The sequence below is a fragment of the Neovison vison genome, chromosome 13, assembly GCF_020171115.1.
Source record: "Neovison vison isolate M4711 chromosome 13, ASM_NN_V1, whole genome shotgun sequence".
Lineage (NCBI taxonomy): Eukaryota > Metazoa > Chordata > Mammalia > Carnivora > Mustelidae > Neogale > Neogale vison.
In genome coordinates, this window is record NC_058103.1 from 44,741,497 (window position 1) to 44,763,765 (window position 22,269).

Here is a 22,269-nt window from a genome sequence, read left to right on the forward strand (position 1 = left end):
TGGCTCAGGTCATGACCCCGGCATCCTGGGATCAAGCCCCATATCTGGGAGCCTGTTTCTTCCTCTCCCTCTGCCTGCTTGTGCTCAGTCAAATAAATAAATAAAATCTTGGAGGGAAAAAAAAAACTAACAAAACAAAAACAAAGTAGCAGAAAGTCCTCAGGGCAAACATTTCATAGTAAATACCGAGTTAATAGGTTAAAATAATGAGATTCAAGTTTCATTTTTTTTTCTAGGTAGTTGCTACAGGCTCTGAAAACCTTTGCTCTTTATTTTGACGAAACAGTGTTTGATCCAAGGTTTACTTTTGTGCAATAGGGCATGAGCAGCAATGGTTGCAGAATTTCTTGTGGTAGAGGTCATAGTATTAGTGGATTTAATTTGTTTTCAACCTTGTCTGTATTAGGAAAAATGAATCTAATGTAAACTAGATAATGTTATCTAGCTTGTTTTACTTAAACATCTCTTTGAAAACATGTGGATTTAAGACCAAGAGTAGTGTTGTCCTTACCCCCCATTATAATTTTATTTTATTTTGACTTTTTATTAATAGTGTTTAAACAGAAGACTTACAGGAAATAGTGTTATGAGTACATATATACCCATCACCTAAATTTAATATGTTAACATTTGTGTCACTTTTTTTGTTAAAAGTATTTTATTTTCTCACTTTAATAAAGTGAAACATAGAAAAATCCACAAATTATAAAGGTATTCCTTACTGTTTTGTAGGTGGAGAACTAGAATATTATTACTATCCTGCAAGGTCATTTTGTGCCCTTTTTAATCCCTAACCCATCCCTTGTCCCCATGGGTAACCCGTATATCAATTTCAAACACTATAGTGTTTTTGCTTGTTTTTCAACTCATAAATGGTAAGAATCTATAGCATGAAATCTTTTGTGTCTGGATTTTTTTGGTTGTTGTTGTTCCACATTGTAAAAGTCACTGATATTATTACCTGTCATTGTAGCTTATTTTCATTGCTATATATTATTTCATTGTACAAACATATCACAATTTATTCTGTTCTTGATAGGTATTTACATTGCCCCCCCCCGTCTCTCCCTCTCTTATTACAAACAATACTGATATCAGCATTCTTTGAGTGCATATGTGCATGCATTTCTGTTAGGAATACCTAGGAGTAGACTGACAGGGTCATGGATATATGCATATCCAATTTAATAATTACTGACTTGAGTTTTCCAAAGTAGTTGTACCACTTTAGACTTCATGTACTCTAAGGTGAGTCTCAGTCACTTGACATCCTTGCCAACACTTGGCACTTTCAGTCTTTTTAAGTTTAATATTTTCATACGGATATAGTGGTATCTCTCTTTTTTAAACCTCTTATAACAGAAGAGTTCAAACATATGTAAGAATGGAAAGACTAGTATGATAAAGTTCCATGTATCCTAAAACCAACTTCAATAGTTATCTATAAAGGGCCAATCTTGTTATACATAAGTTCCCACTGGACTATTTTGGAGAAAATCCTAGATATGATATTATTTTTTCCCACATCTTCTTCTAGTATGTGTCTGTAAAAGATAAGGATTTTTAAGGAAATGTAACTCTGATCTATCAGCCTGAAAAGTTAGCAGTAAAATTTTCAACATATAAGAGAATATAAAGTATGTTGTAGACAGCATGACTCCTCATCACTAATTATTAATACACATTTCTTTTTTTTTTAAAGATTTTTAAATTTATTTGACAGAGATCACAAGTAGGCAGAGAGAGAGGAAGGGAAGCAGGCTCCCTGCTGAGCAGAGAGCCTGATGTGGGGCTCAGTCCCAGGACCCTGGGATCATAACCTGAACCGAAGGCATAAGCTTTAACCCACTGAGCCACCCAGGCGCCCCCACATTTCTTTTTTTTAATTATTAATACACATTTTTAAAATATTTTCTTATCCACAGTAGCACTACCATAAATAAAAGTAATTCCTGGGGCACCTGGGTGGCTCAGTGGATTAAACCTCTGTCTTCGGCTCGGGTCATGATCTCAGGGTCTTGGATCGAGCCCCGCATCGGGCTCTCTGCTCAGCAGGGAGCCTGCTTCCTCCTCTCTCTCTCTCTGCCTGCCTCTCTGCCTACTTGTGATCTCTGTCTGTCAAATAAATAAATAAAATCTTAAAAAAAAAAAAGTAATTCCTAAATAGCATCTAGTAACTAACCCTTATATTTACCTTCCTACAGTTGTCTCAACTGTCTTACAGTTGGTTTGTTTCAACCAGAACCCAAGGGCACCTGGCTGGCTCAGCTCGTTAGAGCATGTGACTCTTGATCTCAGGGTTGTAAGTTTGAGCCCCATGTTGAGTGTAGAAATTACTTAAAAATAAAATGTTTAAAAAAATAAATAAATAAACCAGAATCCAAATAAGAGTCACACATTTGTATTGCTTTGGGTTGTTACGCTTCTTAAATCTCTTATTCTAAAATAGTTCCCCCCTCCCATATCCACATTCTCTTACTGAAGGGACGGTGCTGGTTGTCCTGTAGAATGTCCCACCTTCTAGATTTGTTCCATTCAGCCTCTGGATTTCCTATAAACTAGACTAGATCCAAACCTTCCTAAGATTAAGGCTAAACATTTTTGATGAGAGTAGTTCATGGGGTCGCTGAAGGCTCTGTATTTCATCTCATCAAGAGGTATGCACTGATTGGCAATCCCACAATTAATCATGCCAGCCACGTGACATCAGGGCTTAGGTTTTTCAAGGAGGGCACCTTTGAGCTTATCTTATTACCTTTTATTGTAAATGGGGAATTTAGGCCCAGAAAGCCTATGACTTGTCCAAGAGGATAGAGGGAGTTAGTGATTTGGTTGGGGCTAGACCTAGGACTTGGTCTGTGCTCAATCTCTCACCACTATATCCTGTTACCTTCTGCTATGATTATCTCTGTGTTTGTGTTCTTGTTAACTTTTTAAAAAATGTATTATTCAATGAGGATTTTCTATAATTGGCATTTAAGTGACTTAGGATCTTCAGAAAGATAAAAAATAGTACAAGCAATAAAGGATGGCTTTGCATATAAATATAAAAATTTCAAGTTGGTACAGAAGCTCTAAGTTCTGTCAGAAAGTTTTAACTCTTTTTTTCTTTGAAATACCCGGTGTTCAGGTGCTACTTAATTTTCCCCTTCTGCTGACCAGGAAGGTGATGAATTACTGTTCTCAAACTCTCAAAGCAAAAAGCTAATAGATGAAAAGTTACTAATAACTACTAGATTGATTATTCACATATATAATAAATATTAGCCGAACAAATGCAACAAATGCTGGCAAACCATGATGCAAATGAATCTGTGATTTTATATTAGGCTAATTGATAGCCTGCAAATTACCATTTACTTTACTAAGCTTTTTAGAACTAATGATTTCTTATAATTGATACATGGCTCAAAGAGAGGTAACATGGACATAGGAGATATTAGTTAGTGACATTTAAGATTACAGAATTGGCTTGGCGTTATGTATGTCCTGTAAGAGCTTAGGTCTTAAGGTCCAGGTCTTGATGAGTCACATTTGTATCTGTGTCCTTTATCTCCCATCAGGAAGATAGTGTACTCCAGCAGCTTGGAAATGAGGCCACCAAGCATGACAGAGAGTATGGAAACCCTCTTTCTGTGCAACAGGATGGGGTTTTTAAGGTGGAATGGCAATATTTATAGTTACAGTTTCAGCCATTTAAAGGAAGCTTTCCTGGGGTTCCTGAGTGGCTCAGTCAGTGAGACACCAACTCTTGATTTTGGCTCAGGTCATGATCTCAGGGTTGTGGAATCAAGCCCTGTGTCTGGCTCCACACTCACCATGGAGTCTGCTGGAGATTCTCTACCTCTTCCTCTGCCCCTCCCCCCGCTCATACTCTCTCTCTCAAAATAAATAAAATCTTTAAAAAAAAATAAAGGATGCTTTCCTGGCTATATTTTAATGTTGCTACAGGATACTAGAATGTGTCCCCTCAATGGAAGAAGGACTTAAAGAACTATATGAAGAGTTTAACTTCACCAGGAAATACCATGACTATATTTCAAATTTGCCATTTCATTAACATTCATGTATATTTTTCTTATTTTTCTTTTACTGCATATATGTAATTTTCTAAATGCTTTTGTAAGTTCTTCATTTTCTAAGTCTTAATATAGGTATCTTAAGGATACATTTTCGTTGTGTTGAATTACATAGTGCATATACTGTATTATGTTTCCTTATTTCCTTATTTTGTTACAAAGAAGCATTGGATTTTCACTCATGATTTTTCATGATTTCTGTCTCTTCTTTGAAGGTCCACATTGGTTATCTTCCCAACAAGCAAGTCCTTGGCCTCAGCAAACTTGCGAGGTAAGTATGACTGTGTGGTGAATAGGAAACCAGATTTGTAGGACCTGTCCCTATATGGCAAGAATCTCATAAGGCTTTCTTGACTGGTGTGGCTCTAACCTGGAAGTCCCGTTGCTACTTAAAATTTATGGTTGCAGAGACAAACATATTTGGAGGACCTGAAACACAAATCCCTTTTCTTTTCAGCCCTCCCTGCCTTCCTCCCCCACCTCCCACTCCTCTTCCACCAACACACTGGTGTTTTCCTTAAAAAGTTTTACCTCATACCTTTCTCTGCAGGACCTTTCTTGACTGGAAAGGATCCAAGGGTATGTTCAGTCCAGCCCCCATATTTAAGGGTGGTTTAGCTAGTGGGTGGGAAAAGGAAATCTGTGCAGGGATCTAATTGCACTACCCTGTTTTCAGACTTTTAATCAGACTACTACTGGGGTCTCAACCCTGTCTTCCACTGCATCTGGGTTTCTCCAGGTATCTCTTGGGGGGTCCTACAGGGCCATTCATTCACTTCTGGTTTCTTTACCTCTGCAGACCATGACTGTACTGTGCCTTTCTTGGCTTTCTCAGCAATATTCCCAAACAGTACTTACTCTCCTATTTCTTTCTTTTCTATTACAGTCTTCTTTTTCCATTCTTTATTCTGTGGGTTCATGCCTTTTAAAAACCTCCTTTGCTCCTATTTTTATTTCAGCCTTAGGAGGGAGAAGTAATGGATAAGTACAGCCATCTGTATTTAAGTGGAGATCAACTTGAGGATCAGTGTTTGTATATCTCTGCTAGGTTCAGTCACCAATTCTTTATTGCCCCTAAATGTTCTTTTTTGTGATTTTTTTGTATGGAGTTAGTGAGTCCTAGGTATGGGCAAACGATGGGAGGTGTGTGTGTATGTGTGGAGAGAATTAAGAACAAAATGAGGGAGAAGTGCCTGGGTGGCTCATTTGGTTAAGTGTCTGCCTTCAGCTCAGGTCCTGATCCTGGTGTCCTAAGATCAAGCCCCGCATCAGGCTCCCTGCTCAGCGGGGAGCCTACTTCTCCCTCTCGCTCCCTCTGCTTGAGCTCTGTCTCTCACGTGCACTCTCACTCACTTTCTCTCTCAAATAAATAAATAAAATCTTAAAGAAAAATAAAATGTTAAGGAAAAAAGAACAAAATGAGGGAACAGGTGATGAAAATATAGTCAAATGCCCCTTGCCCCTTAAAATAAACCAGGCGAGGTGTGGATAATTTGAGGGTGTAGTGACTGTATCAAAATTGGAATAAATGAGTCTTGGTGACCGACTAACTATCCTATGGCTCTGATGGGTTCCTGCTTCTTCACTTAGACATTAGGATTCACTACAGTCCTGAAATGGTGGTCCAGATCTTTTTCAGTTCTGTGCTGGAATCTGTAAAAACCACCCTGCCAATCTGACAGCTGCTCTCCACAGCTTTTCTTTTTACTTTGTTTTCACTTCCGCTTTTTCACTCATTTCCTCTACGAATTAAAGAGAGAGTAGGTAGAAGAGAGCCATTTAAGTTCCCTAGTTTCTGACCTCATGCCTGCTCAGCACTTTCTCCATCAGACAGGGCTACTTGGTACCATGAAAAGATGTTTTTATATCATGGCTGTAATTGCTGCACTGAAGAAAGGCTCTTTACACAAATACAGGAACATCTTGCCACTTTTCAGTGATCTGTACCCAGTGGCAGTGCCAAGGGGTGGCTGAAAAAGGGTATTGGTGGTAATGGGGGGAAATAATCCCACTATAATTTCTATTAGCAACCCCCTCCCTAACAATGTACTCCTAAATAATAAATAAAGTCATGTCAACAGTGAATGGAAGCATCTTTACTAAAATTGGTTATTCTTGTTGTTTTATAAGACACAGTCTGAGTGAAGTCAGTGTGGTTGCTGTGTAAATCTAGCTCCAGGCCAGCCCCAGCCCCATGGCATGCTCCTTTCCTGCAAGATTGCTAACCTCTGCCTTTCCTATGTAGAAATTCTGGCACTGCTGATGCTTTTAACACACTGTCCCTATGTGAGAGGTTGGTTGTGGATAGTTTCCAGATTATAAGGAAGCTTGATAGACCATATCAAGCCTTGGTCTTAATGTAAGTAGCCTTCTCTAGAGGACCACGCTGTGTAGACCATGGGTAATACTTTATGGAAATGGATTCTTGAGTAATCCAGTGAGACCTTGGAATAAATGGTAATTTAGGGGTAGAAAGGAATAATCTTTGGTTACTTCCTTTCCTAGGGAAGTGGGAAGATCTCCAATAATTAAGCTTTTATGAAACAATACAAAGGAGTTGATTATTAGCATAGGGATTTGTCCTTATGCTAATGGGATTAAAACTTTAAAAAAGGAACACTAAACCAAAGTACAGAGTGTATGTTATTTTCAGATATTTGTAAAAAAAAAATTGACTGAAAGCTGTATTAAACAGGAAAGGAGGCTAAGATTTTATCCAACTGCTTATTTCTTATAAGAAGTAGGAATATTTAGGAAATGAAGAGTAATAAAGAAAGCTGGATGTCTTAGCAAAACTTCACTGCTCATTTTAATCTTGTATGTGAAGTTTGTTATATGCTTGCCTTTAAACGAATGACCTTTCAGTGCCAGGGAAGTCAAATATCAAACAGTAAAGCCTTAAGTAACAAGAAAATGCCAGAAGTGAGTTGATCTGGTTTAACTCTAGTAGAAGTCCAGAGTAAATGCAGTTTGAATAGAAATTCCTTTTGTTGGGGTCCCTGGATGGCTCAGTTGGAGGAGCATGTGACTCTTGATCTCAGTATCATGAGTTCGATCGATCCCTGTGTTGGGTATAGAGATTACTTAAATAAATCTTTTAAAAAATAAAATAAAATGTTATTTTTAAGAAAAAGGTCCTTTTGTTACTGAAACTCCGTTGAATATATCTTCCTTTTCTTGCCTTAGAATAACTGAGTGAACATAGTTAAATCTTGAATATAGAACTGAAGTGCCTCAGGGTAGCCATGTTCATCTGCCAGTTGAGCATCTACTGTGAAAGGGTATTGTGTCAGCTACAGTGACTGCTAGAGACGATGCAGCCACTGTCTTCAAGGAGGGTGGACAGTACAAGGCAGCAGGTACCACTGAGATTCCTGGTTTGGAGCTTCAAGTTCAGAGGAGCTAAGACGACTGTGGTGTGGCAGGGTTGAAGAGACTGAGGGTAGAAGACTGAGCAGAATTCTAAATGGAAGAGAAATTCCTTTAGGTTAATACATGATACAAAATTCTTTTAGGTTAATACATAATAAGCCAAAGCAAATAAGAGGGTAGGCACAAGGCATATTCCAGTGAATGGGGAGCTGATTAATTGATAGAACTAAGAGATTTAGGCAGGGATGAATGTAAGATAGTTGGAAAGATAGGGTGGGTATTAGATTACAAGAACATTCTTTTTTCCTCTTTTATTATAAATGTAACATACTTACAAATTAAGCTTAAATAGGAATGAGTGAGTAAAGGGAAAGCCTTCCTTTCTATTTCCATTCCCCATAGTTAAAACTAGAGATTTCTTGTCTCTTGACTGGAGATTGTCCTTCTGGAAAATTTTTTTGCAAACACAAACGTGGAGCTTTTTAAAATTAGCAAAACTAAACAGCAGAAAAGGGAGCTCATACCCACATTCTGTACTACAACCTTGTGTCTTTTTTAAAATTTTTAATTTTTAAAAAATAATTCCATCATGGGGCACAGATTCACATCCCAAGATCAAGAGTCACATGGCAGGTGCCCCTAGTTTGTTTTTTTTAATTAAAAAATTTTGAAATCCCTTGGAGATCCCAAAAGTCTGAGTCCATTTTAATGACCACATATATCTCTTTAATTGTTCAATATAATTTATTTAACCAGTCTTTGATAGAAGTATACTTTATACTTTGAGACTATTGTCAGAAAAGAGGAAAATACTTTCATGAACATGTTTTGCATATTGTAAATTATGGAAATTAAATTGCTGGGTTCAGGGTAGCTGAATTTTTGATGTTGTCAAATTGCTCTACAAAGAAAAGCATATCCGGGGCACCTGGGTGGCTCAGTGGGTTAAGCCTCTGCCTTCAGCTCAGGTCATGATCTCAGGGTCCTGGGATCAAGCCCCACATTGGGCTCTCTGCTCAGCAGGGAGCCTGCTTTCCCTCTCTGTCTCTGCCTGGCTCTCTACCTACTTGTGATCTCTGTCAAGTAAATAAATAAAAAATCTTTAAAAAAAAAAAGAAAGAAAAGCATATCCGTTTATATGGTCAACTGGTGTTTGTGTCTCCACTTTTGCCAACACTGTGTTTCATCACACTTTTCAGTCTTCGCTAAATGATAAGTGGAAAAGGGTACCTAGTGTTTTAATGCACACTTTTAAAACTTGCATTTCTTTTTTTTTTTAAACTTGCATTTCTTTAATAGAATTTGAATCTTTATAGAAGCTTCCTGCTTTTAGTTAACCTTTGCTAATTTTCCCATTGTACTGCTTGTCTTTTTATTACTGATTTGTATGAGCTCTTTGAATGTTAAACCAGTTAGGTCAGGTGCTGCAAATAATTTTTCCAGGCTTGTCATTTGTCTTCTGGTTTTGTTTTAAAATACCATTTTTCCACAAAGACGTTTTAAAACTTTTATGTAGTCATAAACTCATGTTTTTGGTTTATTTTTATGGCCTTATTTTTATATTTAAATCTTCATTCCATCTGGAATGCATTTGGTGCAAGGAGTGGGGAGGAATCCATCCCTTGCCATTGTATCCTCACTGACCTCCTGCAGCACCCCCAGTTCCTTCCTGTTACCATGCAGCCTTCTCACTCTCCTTGCAGCCACTCTCTGTTGGGCCTTACTTATGTTCTTTCTGGATTCTAATTCTCTGAACCCCTCTTTGACTCTAATTTCTCAGTGTCTTTAAACCTGCTCTCGTACATGGCTAGGATGAACTTTCCAAAGTGTGGATTTGATGATGCTGCTCCTTTGAAGCTCCCCATACCTTTTAAGATAAAGTTCAAACTCCTTACTTTAGCCGACAAGTCCCACTGTGATCCACCTCTACCTCCTGCTGCATTTTGCTCTTTGCTATGACCATAGTTGAGAATTTGCAGCTTGGTGACAAGTCAAGTTATATGAAGGCATCAAAAATACCATTAAGATTTGCAAGGGTTAAATTATACCATCCACCTGCAAAGGAGTTACCACATTACTTTCCTAGCTACTGGAGGAGGAAGAAGAGCAGAGGAAGCGTAATGCAATACAGGAAACAGAGGACCTGGCATAGATTTTATAAGACCAATAAGTGGGCAAGTCCAATAAGATGTCTACTGGGTTAAATCCAATACCTGTGGTTAAATCCAATACCTAATCATGTCCCTTTTATTAAAAAAAATTATAAAAGTTAAAAATAAAAAAGAAAGTTTATCAAAGGAGACTGGGTTGGCCCTCTTATATTGAGGAAGTTTGTATAATAAAAGTGGTCATGAATTTTTTTTGGGGGGGGGATCAGATTGGTTTAAAACAGAAAACAGAAACTGGGCTAAATGCATAGAGAAACTGACAAACCTGAAAGAAATGAGTGAACCACTAATTACCTCTCAGCCTTCGATTGGTGCAGACAAAAGATTATGCAAAGCCGAGTAATAGGATTTTGGCCAAAAGACAGACTTAGAGTTAAAAAAAAAAAGTGAACAGGCTATTGTGTAACAAGAAAACTAGAAATTAATACAAAACTATTTTTAAAAACTAGCTTTTTGAAAGTTAAAGTTTTTAAATTCCTTTGATATGACAATCATTATGATGCAAACACTGTATGTCAGTGTATATAATTCGAAGTAAAAAACTAATACCAATCCTCCTCAAATTCTTCTAAAAAATAAAAGGGAATACTTTCAAACTCATTTCTCGAGGTCAGTATTAAACCTGATATCAAAACAGAAAGGAAACTGCAAGAAAATTACAAGTCAGTATCTCTGATGGACATATATGTAAAAATTCTCAACAAAATATTGCAAACTGAATTCAACAATACTTTAAAAGGATCATACATTATGATCCACTGGAATTTATTGCAGGGACATAAGGATATTTCAATATCTGCAAATCAATCAGTGATAAACCACATTAACAAAATGAAGGATAAAAATGATACAATAATCTCAATAGATGTAGAGAAACATTTGGCAAAATTTAACACCCAATCACGATGAAAATTCCCCACAAACTAGATATAAAGGAATGTGCCTTAATATAATAAAAGCCATATGTGAGAAGCCCACAGCTAACATCATACCAATAATGAAAAGCTTTCAGCTAATATCAGGAGCAAGACAAGGACACCCTCTCTCACCACTTCTATTCAATATAGCATCAGAAATACTAGCCAGAGTAGTTAGACAAAAATGAGGCATCTAGATCAGAAAGGAAGAGGATTTATGAAAAATACATCTATATTTGTAGATGACATGATATTATATATAGAAAACCCTAAAGACTCCATCAAAAAACTGTTAGAACTAATAAATTCAGTTAAGGGATACAAATTAATATGCAAAGGTTAATTGTATTTCAATACATTAAACAACAAGTTGTCAGGGAAATTAAGAAAACAATCTAATTACAATTGCACCAATACCTAGAAATAAATTTTACCGAACAGGTGGAAGATCTGAATACTGAAAACTTGAAGACATTAATGAGAAAAACTGAAGAAAATAAAAATAAATATCTCATGGTTTTGGATTAGAAGAATGAATATTGTTTAATTGTCTATACTACCTAAAGAAATCTACAGATTCAGTGCAACCCCCCTCAAAATTTCAATAGCATTTTTCACAGAAATAGAAAAAACAATCTTAAAATTTGTATAGAATCACAAAGAACCCCAAATAGTCAAAGCCATCTTGAGAAAAACCGTAAAAACTGGAGACTTCACACTTTCTAATTTCAAACTAAATTACAAAGCTATAATAATAAAAACAGAATGGCATTGCCATATAAATAGATACATAGACCAATGGAATGGAATAGAAAGCTTATAAATAAACCCACGCATTTATGGCCAATTAATTTATGACAAAGAAAGAATAGGGAAAGGATAGTATCTTCAGTAAATGGTGTTGGGGAGCACCTGGCTGGCTCAGTCCGTAGAGTGTATGACTAAGCTGATGTAGTCGACTCAGGTTCATGAGTTTGAGCCCCACGTTCAGTGTAGAGATTACTAAAAAATAAACTTGGGGGCATGTGTGGCTCAGTCGGTTAAGCGTCTGCCTTCAGCTAAGGTCATGAGCCCAGGGTCCTAGGATCGATTCCTGCATCAGGCTCCCAGATCAGTGGGGAGCCTGCTTCTCCCTCTGCCTGCCACTCTCCCTGCTTGTGTGCTTGCTTGCTTTCTTCAAATAAATAAAACTTAAAAATAAATAAAACTTTAAAAATTATGTTGGGAAAACTAGACTCCCTTCTTATACTGTACACAAAAATCCACTTAAAAGGGATTGAATATAAGACCTTAAACCATAAAACTAGAAGAAAACATAGGGGGTAAGATCCTTGACATTAGTCTTGGTGATGATTTGACACCAAACATGAAAGCAACAAAATAAAATATAAACAAGCGAGACTACAACAAACTAAAATGTTTCTTCATAACAAAGGAAACCATCAACAAAATAAAAAGGCAACCTACAGAAGGGAGAAAATATTTGCAAAACACATATCTGGTAAGGGGTTAATGTGCAAAAAATATAAAGAACTCATACAACTTAATAGCAAAGAATCGATCCAAATGGGCAGAGGAACTGAATGACATTTTCCCAAAGAATATATACAGATGGGCAACACGTACATGAAAAGGTGCTCAGTTTCATTAATCATTAAGGAAATGTAAATCAAAACACAATGAGATATCATTGCACAACTATCGCTGCAGTACTATAAAAAAGATAAGATGTAAGTGTCAGTGAGGCTGTGGAAGAAAGGGAACCCTGTACACTGTTGGTGGAAATATAAATTGGTGCAGCCACTATGGAAAACAGTATGGTGATTCTTCAAAAAATTAAGACTAGAACTGACATATGATCCAGCAATCCTAGTTCTGGGTATATATCTTGAGGAAGTGAAGATAGGATATTAAAGAGATAGCTCTACTTCAGTGTTTATTGTTTTCACTAGGGTGGGGTGGGGGAGATAAATATGTGAGGTGATGGGCATATTAATTAACTAGATGGGGGATTTTTTTAACAATGTATACATATATTAGATCACAATGTATACTTTATAATCTTTGTCAATTATGCCTTTTATCTTTATAATTATACCTCTTTATCTTTACAGTCTTTGTCAATTATAGCTCAGTAAAGGTATAATTAATTAAAATTAAATTAAATTAAATTAAAATTTAATTAAATTAATTAAAATGATATTTCAGAAATTTTAAATTTTAAAATAAAAAAACCCCTGTGCTTTGGAGATAAATTTATAGCCACAAATGCTTTCATTATTGAATAAGAAACCCAACAAGTAAACTAAACTTCAATATTTTTTTTTTTAAAGATTTTATTCATTTATTTGACAGACAGAGATCACAAGTAGGCGGAGAGGCAGGCAGAGAGAGAGAGGAGAAAGCAGGCTCCCTGCTGGGCAGAGAGCCCGATACGGGGCTCGATCCCAGGACCCTGAGATCATGACCTGAGCCAAAGGCAGAGGCTTAACCCACTGAGCCACCCAGGCGCCCCTAAACTTCAATATTTTTTTAAAGAAAAAGCAAGCTTAATAGGACAAATGGGAAAGAAGAAAGAAAAATAAAATGATTAAATTATAAAATTTTAAAAAGAACAGAAAACATAAATCCGAAATATCACATATCATAGATTGCTTAGTGGTCTGATTGAAGAAGAAATACATCTAGAAATGAGAGGCTGTGTAACTAAAAATATGTTTTATGAACTTTCAATCTTTATGAATTAGTTGAAAAAGTTGGAGAGAGAAGAGAATGAACCAAGAGTTGGAAAACCTGGATAAATTAGTAACCATTGGAAAAAGTCAAATTAATGTTAGGAGTGGGGTGGGAGGGAAAGGGGTGGATGGTCAATTTAATAGACAACTTCCAAGTAACCACTAATTCCAGTGTTGTATAAATTATTCAAGAGCATGGAAAAACCTGAAAAGCTACACCATTAATTTGATGAAGCTGTATATCCCTGATGAAAGTCTGATAAAACTAGCATCCCACTTATTAATATAGTTGAAGAATTCCAAATATCAATTCCTACTTTAACAGGCACAAGTACTCTTTCCATCACGACCCAGGGAGATTTAGTCTAAGAATACAGAAATGGCTTAGATTAAAATTAAGAACTACTGATTCTGGGACTGTGGTAAACTAGATGGTAATGATATCCCTCCTAGTATAGCATACAAAGTTATAATGTGTATGAACATTTCAAACATTGGGGGAAATTCCAGTAAGAATTTACAAGAATTAGCTGCCACTGGAGTCAAAGGTAGCGTTCTGTCCTTCCTATTCAACCCCAAATTGGAAGAGATATTACCTGTTAGCTTTGTTCTGGGAAGAGCAGGAAAAAGAACCCATAGCCATATATTCACAAGGGTTTAGGTTCAGAATTCGTATCACCATGGGTGGTCCTCAGAACACCCAGGGCAGTAATTTTAAAATGTTGCCAAGGAGGTAGCCTTTCAGCAATTAGCAGAAACAAGTGCTCTTTTTCTGATGCACTTTTATTTTGGCTTCAGAGAATTCCCACAAATGATATTCTTTTTTTTTTTTTTAAAGATTTTATTTATTTATTTGACAGAGAGAGATCACAAGTAGGCAGAGAGGCAGGCAGAGAGAGAGAGGAGGAAGCAGGCTCCCTGCCGAGCAGACAGCCCGATGCGGGGCTCGATCCAAGGACCCTGGGATCATGACCTGAGCCGAAGGCAGAGGCTTTAACCCACTGAGCCACCCAGGCGCCCCCCAACAAATGATATTCTAAGGAGCATGAATTCACCAAAAGTAAAAGAAAGGCCACCATGAGGCAGAGTCAGCTGAAACAAATGGTCAAAGAGGGCAGAGGCTGGTGCTAACACATACAGAACATACAACAAATATGTTAGAATATAATAATCTTGAAGGGCGCCTGGATGGCTCAGGCAGTTAAGCAGACTCTTGACTTTGGCTCAGGTCATGTTCTCAGGGTCTTGGGATCGAGTCCAGCTCCACACTCAGTGGGGTGTCTGCTTGAGGATTCTCTCTCTCCTTTTGCCTCTCCTTAGGTTCTTGCACTCTTTTTATCTCTCTAATAAATAAATACAAATAAATAATACAAATAAAAACAGATCGATAGATAGCAGGTTAGACACAGCCAAAAATAGTGAACTGGAAGAAAGGTCTGAAGCAATTGTGTTCAGAGCTCAGTGGAATATATGGGTGAAAATGTAAGAGATGTGGAAGACTGAGCAGGTCTATTATGTCCTTAATTGAAATTCCTGGAGGTAACAGAGGCCATGGAGTAGGTGCAGTATTAGAGAAGGTGATGACTAAAAACGTTTCTGGAGCACATGCAAAAAAATCAGTCTTCAGATTTAGGAACCCTAATGAATCCTGAACAGGATAAAAAAATTAAATCCCCACCTAGATACGACATAGAGAACCTCAGAGTGCACATACTGAAATATCATAAAAGCAGCTTCATAGAAAACATAACCTACAAAGTAATAGCAATTAGACTGACAATTATTTGCCAATGTCAATATTAAAAGGCAGATGGATGTTAGTGTCAAAATAGAATTCTATTTCCAATAAATACCTCTAAACACATTATCTTCAAGAAAGAGGGCAAAATTGAGGTTTGGGGGGGCTTTTTTTTTTTTAAAATTCAGCGATATAATTATCTTTAGCGCTGAGAAGACAAAATTTCAATGCCTTCTGCTTACTTGGAAAATTGAATCAACCAGGAATAGATTATAAACTCTGAGCATAGGGATCCTGTTTATCCCATAATCATATATGTAGAAGGCACTCAATAATGATCTGTGTGAATGGCCTTCCTTTGGTGTGAGAGTGGCTGTCTATGAGAAATAGGTATCATGGATAATAGTAAAATGTTACAGACATTCCTGTTAAAGTATAGAGCAAAATATGGGTGTCCAATATTGCCAATGTTATCTAATGTTGTACCTGAAATTCTACTCTAGAGAAGGAAATGATGACTAGGAGGAAAAAAAAAGATATTACTAATTTTTAAATCAATGGCATCTCCTGGTCATACAACAGAAATTAATTACCTGGAAAACTATAAAAAGTAATATATAGATTTGACTCAGAAGAAATAAGACATATTTCCCATCCAGGAGCTTGAACAGTATCCTTCTTCAGGTTTTTATTCAAAATTAAAAATATATAATTGTATTCATTCAATGTTATAAATCTAGAAACAAGAAGAGTCAGAATGCATCCTGCCTTCAGTTTGAGTGGTCAACAGGCCACCGTATCTGTTACTGACTTTATTGGTTATAATGAGTATAAAGGAGCAACTTTGTAATTTTATCTGAGCACCATATGGAGGGGGGTGCAGAGGAAGAGCTGTAAAATGCCTCCTCGGTGAAGTCAGTGAAGTGATCCTTAAATTGAGTCCAAATTCATGACTAGAAGGCCAAATTTTAAGAAAAAAATCCTTAATGTGAATTGTTATCCTCAAATATGTAATTCATGTGACCATCTTTACATTTCACAACTAGAGTGAAAGGTGTTAAAAGGGGGAAATCTGTCACTTGACAGACTGTGTTAGAAGCCAAGATCAGGAGGCTCTTATTTTGGGGAATTAATCATACAGAGTGCTTATATAGACGTAGCTTATAAAGAGATGTCTGAAGAAGTCTGTTCAGTCCTAATCCGATTACCCTAATAGGTTTAGTGGGTACAGTAGCTGACAATGGCCTGCTATTAATTAACAAATAGACTTTTTATTTTTAACTTGAACTTTAAGCTCTGGTTAAACAATATGACTAATTAGAACACTTGAGACTTGGTCTAAAATTGATGACTTGGGAGCTCTAAAATCACTGTGTTTTTTCTTAGTGAATATTCTTTTTTTTTTTTTTAAGATTTTATTTATTTACTTGACACAGAGAGAGAGATCACAGTAGGCAGAGAGACAGATAGAGAGAGAAGGGGAAACAGGCTCCCCACTGAGCAGAGAGCCTGATGCGGGGCTCGATCCTGGGACCCTGGGATCATGACCTGAGCCGAAGGCAGAAGGAAGCTTTAACCCACTGAGCCACCCGGGCACCCCAGCCGTAGTGAATATTCTTGTAATTCTCTTTCTCTTTGGAGACATAGGGTACTAGCACTCTGTGTCACTCTTGGTGGCTTCCTCAAGACCCTCCCTCTTCTCATTTCCATGTAGTTTTTGTATCTTTCTTCCTCTTAGAAGCAGTGATCTCCTGCCCACACCCTACGATTTTTTTCAATAAAGTCCTTTTGGCCCTTTGAGGAAGCCAATTCCATTTCTCAAACAAATTTATGATTAACTGAAACAATTCTTTCTTTTCTAGGATTGTAGAAATCTATAGTAGACGATTACAAGGTAAACTTTTAAACTTTTATTTACAGAAAAACATTTTCTTCTTAAGGAAAAAGTTTTTTTTTGTTGTTCTTATTTCACATGTAATACATATGACTTAAAACCTCATAGGAATATAATATAGAAAGGGAAAGTCTGCAGTGTTTCAGGCCTCCAGAAGAAATCATTGTTGTATTTGCATATTCCTTCATATTTTGTGTGTCTACCAACATTTTAAAATCAATATGTTACATTTTATAATGAGCTCATATTGTATGTAATGGCCTTTTTTCCCCCCATTTTTTTTTTTCCACTTAACAAATCAAACATTTGTTTTTTTCCTACCTGCATGTAACTATCTCATTCATTTTGCTGGCTGTTTAGCATTCCATTGTCCAGCTGTGCTGGGACTTGATTTAACCGGTCCCTGCTCTAATAGACATTTGCAGATTTTTGTCAGTTTTCAAATAAACACGATGCTGCAGTGAACACTCTTTATATGTCTTCAAAGACGAGCTGTTTATTCAGCACAGGGACCGCATTGTTTAGGTTAGATTGTTGGCTTTGAGCTCCATGTACAGTTCAATAATTGGGTTTAGTGCCTCTGTTAATCCTGTTGCGAGCGATTTATTCATCTGTGTGGAGGAGCTCATTATCAGCTGGTCTTCCTGCACGCCTGGGACAGTTGTCGCTGGCACCCGTTTTCTGTGGAGGTGCCAAACGCTCTTCAGTACTGGATCTGCAGGTGAGGGAATTGAACGGCGGCCTCCTGTGGGCCACAGACAAAGCAGACCTGTAGGAACTGGTGCGTCTGGGTTCTGAAGTCTCACAGAAGTCTGCTTTTTAAGATTTCAAATATTCTAGAGACAACAAATATTCTCAAGACTGCTGTTTGTGTCAGACTCTTCAACGGAGCCTCTTGTCACCCCCACAGTTCAAGAGCGGCTGACGAAACAAATTGCCGTAGCCATCACAGAAGCCTTGCGGCCTGCTGGAGTCGGGGTGGTGGTGGAAGCCACGTAAGTCCACACTTGCCCTTAACAATTGTCCTTGTGGTGCCCGGAAGTGGTATTTAGCATTGCTCAGTTTTTCCAGCACCCTGTGATGCCACATCATTGACACTGTCATGTTTTCTGCCTCTGACCTGAAGCTTTCTTGACCTCTTGCATTGACTGTGTGGCCGATACAGGAACCAGATGGGAGACTGGTTTTGTTTTGTTTTCTGTGGGGCTGGTGGCTGTGTCGGGAGTCACCAGCCTAAGCGGAGTGATGTGTGCAACCAGAAGCATTTTATGTCTTCTCTTGATTTCTTCTTTAGCTCTTCGTTGCTCCAAGCAGACTTTTCCTAATATTTTGTCACACGTTTTTAAAAATGGAGCAAAAACTGGGTATAAAGGGCATCTGAAGACACTTCTTTAAGTTAGAATGAATTGTGAGAATTGCATACATCTTATCCATTCTTCCGACAGGGCGTGAGCTCTGTATTGTGCTTGCCATCTAGCTCCCCCAGTTTGCTCATGTGCACTGGGGCCGCTGTTCTCTAGATTCTGCCTGGTGATACCACATACTTCAGTATTTCTCCGAATACCTAAGCTAAGATTGTGCTCTTTGGATCTTACAGATGGAGCAAGTGAGAATTCTGAATTGCTTTTTATACCAAAATTGTTTTATCTCTATGGACCCCTTGTATTATTTTCACCTAGGGAGAAATTTCCCTTGTTTCCCCTTCTGCTAGATGCATCAAAGATTCAACCACTGCTGAGAATGAGAGCCATGGAACTAAGAAACATAAATAAAACGTTTTAGGTCACGTTTGTCCAAGAAGTGACCTTTGGGTACAGTTGGTAGCGGTGAACTCAATATAACCAGATTTAATTTGGGGAGCTGCTTTTGACTTTAAAAACCAAACCAGTAACTGTCTATTCCTTTAAGCCACCTCTGTTGTCTTGTTTTGTAGACACATGTGTATGGTAATGCGAGGGGTACAGAAAATGAACAGCAAAACTGTGACCAGCACGATGTTGGGTGTGTTCCGGGAAGACCCAAAGACTCGGGAAGAGTTTCTAACTCTCATTAAGAGCTGAACTTCAGCGTGTGTCATGTGCTTTGAGGATTGTGCCACTAGTAGCATTGTTTGGTCTTCATTGTTTGTACATTGCATTTTCAATTGTTTCAGACGTGAACGTTATTCCTTGTCACTAATGGTGTTTAATAATTATTTATAGCAAATCAAATAAAAATAATTAGCAAAGGGGTGAGACCTCTACTTTCTTCTTGCCACCTTTTAGTGGTAACTATCAAAGAAACTGCCCATCATGTAAGTTACATGCACAAAACCACTGCCATTTGGATAACCTTGAGGGTGCTGGGAAGGAAGAAAAATTCAAGTATTTTGTTCGAATACTATGGTAACTGGGTTCCTAAGTATAGGAATGTTGGGAATGGGGGAAAACTATGGCCAATACTATTTTTTTCCTTCCCTAAACAAAAATGGTGTAGTGCTTAAAAGAATTTTTGTACACTGTGCAGCATTGCTCTGCAAACTCAGAGTCCAACAGGCTTCACTTTAGTCAAATTTATGAAACTGCCAGGGCACTTTATTTTTTATATATTTATTTTTTGACTCTCCAGCTGTGATGTTAGTCACCAAAGGAAGGTGGTGGAATATCTATGTTTTTGATTTTGTGAGTTAAAAAGGCACATTTCTACTTTCCATTCTTTTTAAAATTCAAGTACAGGGAATTAGTTCCTATTGTTTACAAGTGTATTCTCATGTGAACTTACAGGGATTTAGACATTTAACTCTCTGTGCCTTGATGAGAATATCACACCACTTAGAGTATAGATACCTTTGCCTTTTTTAAAAAGCCATTATTTTATGAGACTTCAGTACTGACCCTGCAAATAACTAGTCCTCACAGTTTTACCTTTAGGAGTTTCTTGCAAGCTTACTTTGTGTATTCCTTGGAGATGTCGCAAAACTTTTTTTTTAATTTTTTTTTTACCTTAACAAATATTTTTCTAAGTATTTCCAGAAACTTTTGAAAATGTTCATCACTTCAGGTCTGCAGAAACATAGCTTCTGTGTAGAGGAAAGCATGCAGAATGAACTAACTGTGGACTGCACTGTGAGTGATAGCCAATGTTCAATGAAAGCTGCATTGTTGGTATCTGTGAAAATGCTCTATAATTTTCTGGAATTACTGGAAATTATTAGAAGCCCCATACTGGTTCCTCTTGTGCTCCATATGGGTCTCGTCCTCAGTGTAACTGTTCAAGTGATATACAAGTCTTTTTGTCCAGGAAGCTGTTGCCTTATTAATGACTACTTAAAATTTCCTCCACTGGGGCAGTGTGGGCCAAATTAAAACAAACAAAAACCAAACCCAACTCCCTGTAAAAACAAAGCTACAGTCATTCCATGGAAAAGTCTCTTATTTGGTTGACATTGTATCCTTCAAATTTATGCTATTACCTTAAGAAGAACTAACTACAGTGATTACTCTAACTTCGGTAGTCCTGCCTCTGCCATTTTGATGTCATTTACCTTAGGATGTGGACAAGGTGGCAGAAGTGCTGTTTGTTTTGTTTGTTTGTTTGTTTTTTAAACTTCCCTACGTCTATTTCCTATATTTTTCTATGGATTTTCTGAAGTACAGTGGTAATTTATTTTGCGTTCTCTTTAAAATCTAATGTGATATAAACATTATCCTGCTTAATAGACACTTAGAAGTAGAATTAAACACTCTATTCATGTTTGGTATTTTAAAGTAAAAACAGATGTGACTTGGAGGACCAAAGAAATTGTTAGCTATAAATTCATCTTTCTGAGATCAATTGTATTTCTTTTTAATGAGTCTCTGTTCTAACATTGCTTGGAAGTGTTCTCATAAAGGTCTAATGTATCTGCAGGCTGTCGTCTTATTGGTAAATACCAAGTAATAATCTTGTCTGTTTTACTCTAGTCTGTAGTACTTCAGAATTACCTTTTCATATCCATGGCCTCGACTCCATTTTGGGGATTTTTAAGAAGATGATGCATTTAAGTACACTCTTCAATTAAATTGTTTGAATTTAATGTGTGTGTGTATCTGTTCCTGAAGTTGGTTCTATTGAAATTATTAAAGTGTTATAACTTAGTTTCTTGTGGAAGTAGTTTCTTTTCGAACCATTTGTATAAATATGCCAATAAATTAGATTATTTTAATTGTATTCTCTTTTACCAAAGATACCCGTCATAAGGGTTTCCCTGATGGTCATCAAGCTATTAGAATGTAAATCCCAGTAGTGGTAGAAATTAACCTGGGGTTCTCCGTCTTCCTTTGGTATTTGGTTTGGCTATTACTGTCCTCACCCTCTGGCTGGTAAGGGACGAGGAGGTCTGGGGTAAGAGTGAGGAATCTGAGTGGCCCTCATGCCTCTGTTCTCCTAAATCTAAGTTTGGGAGCTGCAGCCTTCTGTGTGGGAGAAGGAGGAGCAGACTGGGGCAGGGAGCCGGGCAGTACAGGGAACAGAGGAGATTTTCACTCCTTCTTCTAGGGAAGAACCTGACCTGGACAAGACTTCTGAGTAAATGTGAAGGTTTTGCTGCCTCTTTTCTGTCTGTTGCTGGTGACCTCGTCAGTCCCTCTTTTGGGCTGTTCTTCTGCCCATTCTCTGCTCTACCCAGGCAGAGGCCCCTGCCCTCGCTGATGTCAGCATGCCCAGGTGTCAGGGCTCTGGAGTAGCCTGTTGCCCCTCAAAGGACTTCATAGACTGGTGGCTAGTGAATCTAGTCACCCAAACTAGGGTTGCTTATTGTATAAACATTCCTAAAACCACAACTCATAGGTGTCGGTAAAACAATGAGCTGCTCAGCTAAGCCTGAGTTGCTGCTCCTGAGTTTTTTCACGAAAGATTGGCCGAGGTCCTTGTTTTGTAACTTATGGGAAGAGCAGTTGCAAACACCAAAGGTATGAGAGAATATCATCAGTACAAACTTAGATTCATCCTGAAGTTGCTGATGATGAGAAGCGGGAGTCTCAGTAGATGAGTTCAATGTCAAGTGTAAATACCCAATAGCCTCAACCCTCCAGAGGCACTTGCTTTATTTTAGTCTTTATTACAGAAAAAAACATATATAGCATAGACTGTACATAATTACATGAACCTCTTCTACCCATCACCCAGCTTCAGTAAGTCTCAGCTCATGGCCATCTTCATTCCCCTGTATTCCCTATCTCCACTGGATTATTTCAAAGCAAATTCCAGATATTATTGCACCCATAAAATATTTCAGATTATCAAAAAGGAGAAGAACCACATTAAAAAAAGCCCATTCATTATCACACAAAAAATTAATGCTTTAATATCAAATATCCAGGCAGCATTCAGTTTTTCCCTATTGTCTC

General features: G+C 37.6%; 1 protein-coding gene across 2 annotated transcripts in view; it reads left to right on the top strand.

Moving 5' to 3' along the window:
• Nucleotides 1-21,018, top strand: part of GCH1 (GTP cyclohydrolase 1) — a 47,109-nt gene extending 26,091 nt beyond the window's left edge. The window contains exons 3-6 of one of the 2 annotated variants that reach the window (XM_044229939.1): nucleotides 4,295-4,350; nucleotides 16,872-16,903; nucleotides 17,814-17,898; nucleotides 18,837-21,018. In XM_044229939.1, the coding sequence (XP_044085874.1) occupies nucleotides 4,295-4,350; nucleotides 16,872-16,903; nucleotides 17,814-17,898; nucleotides 18,837-18,963 (300 nt within the window). In that variant the 3' untranslated portion in view covers nucleotides 18,964-21,018. The remainder of the gene's footprint in view (nucleotides 1-4,294; nucleotides 4,351-16,871; nucleotides 16,904-17,813; nucleotides 17,899-18,836) is intronic. The other variant, XM_044229940.1, reaches the window with a different exon arrangement.
• The last annotated feature ends 1,251 nt before the right edge of the window (nucleotides 21,019-22,269 follow it).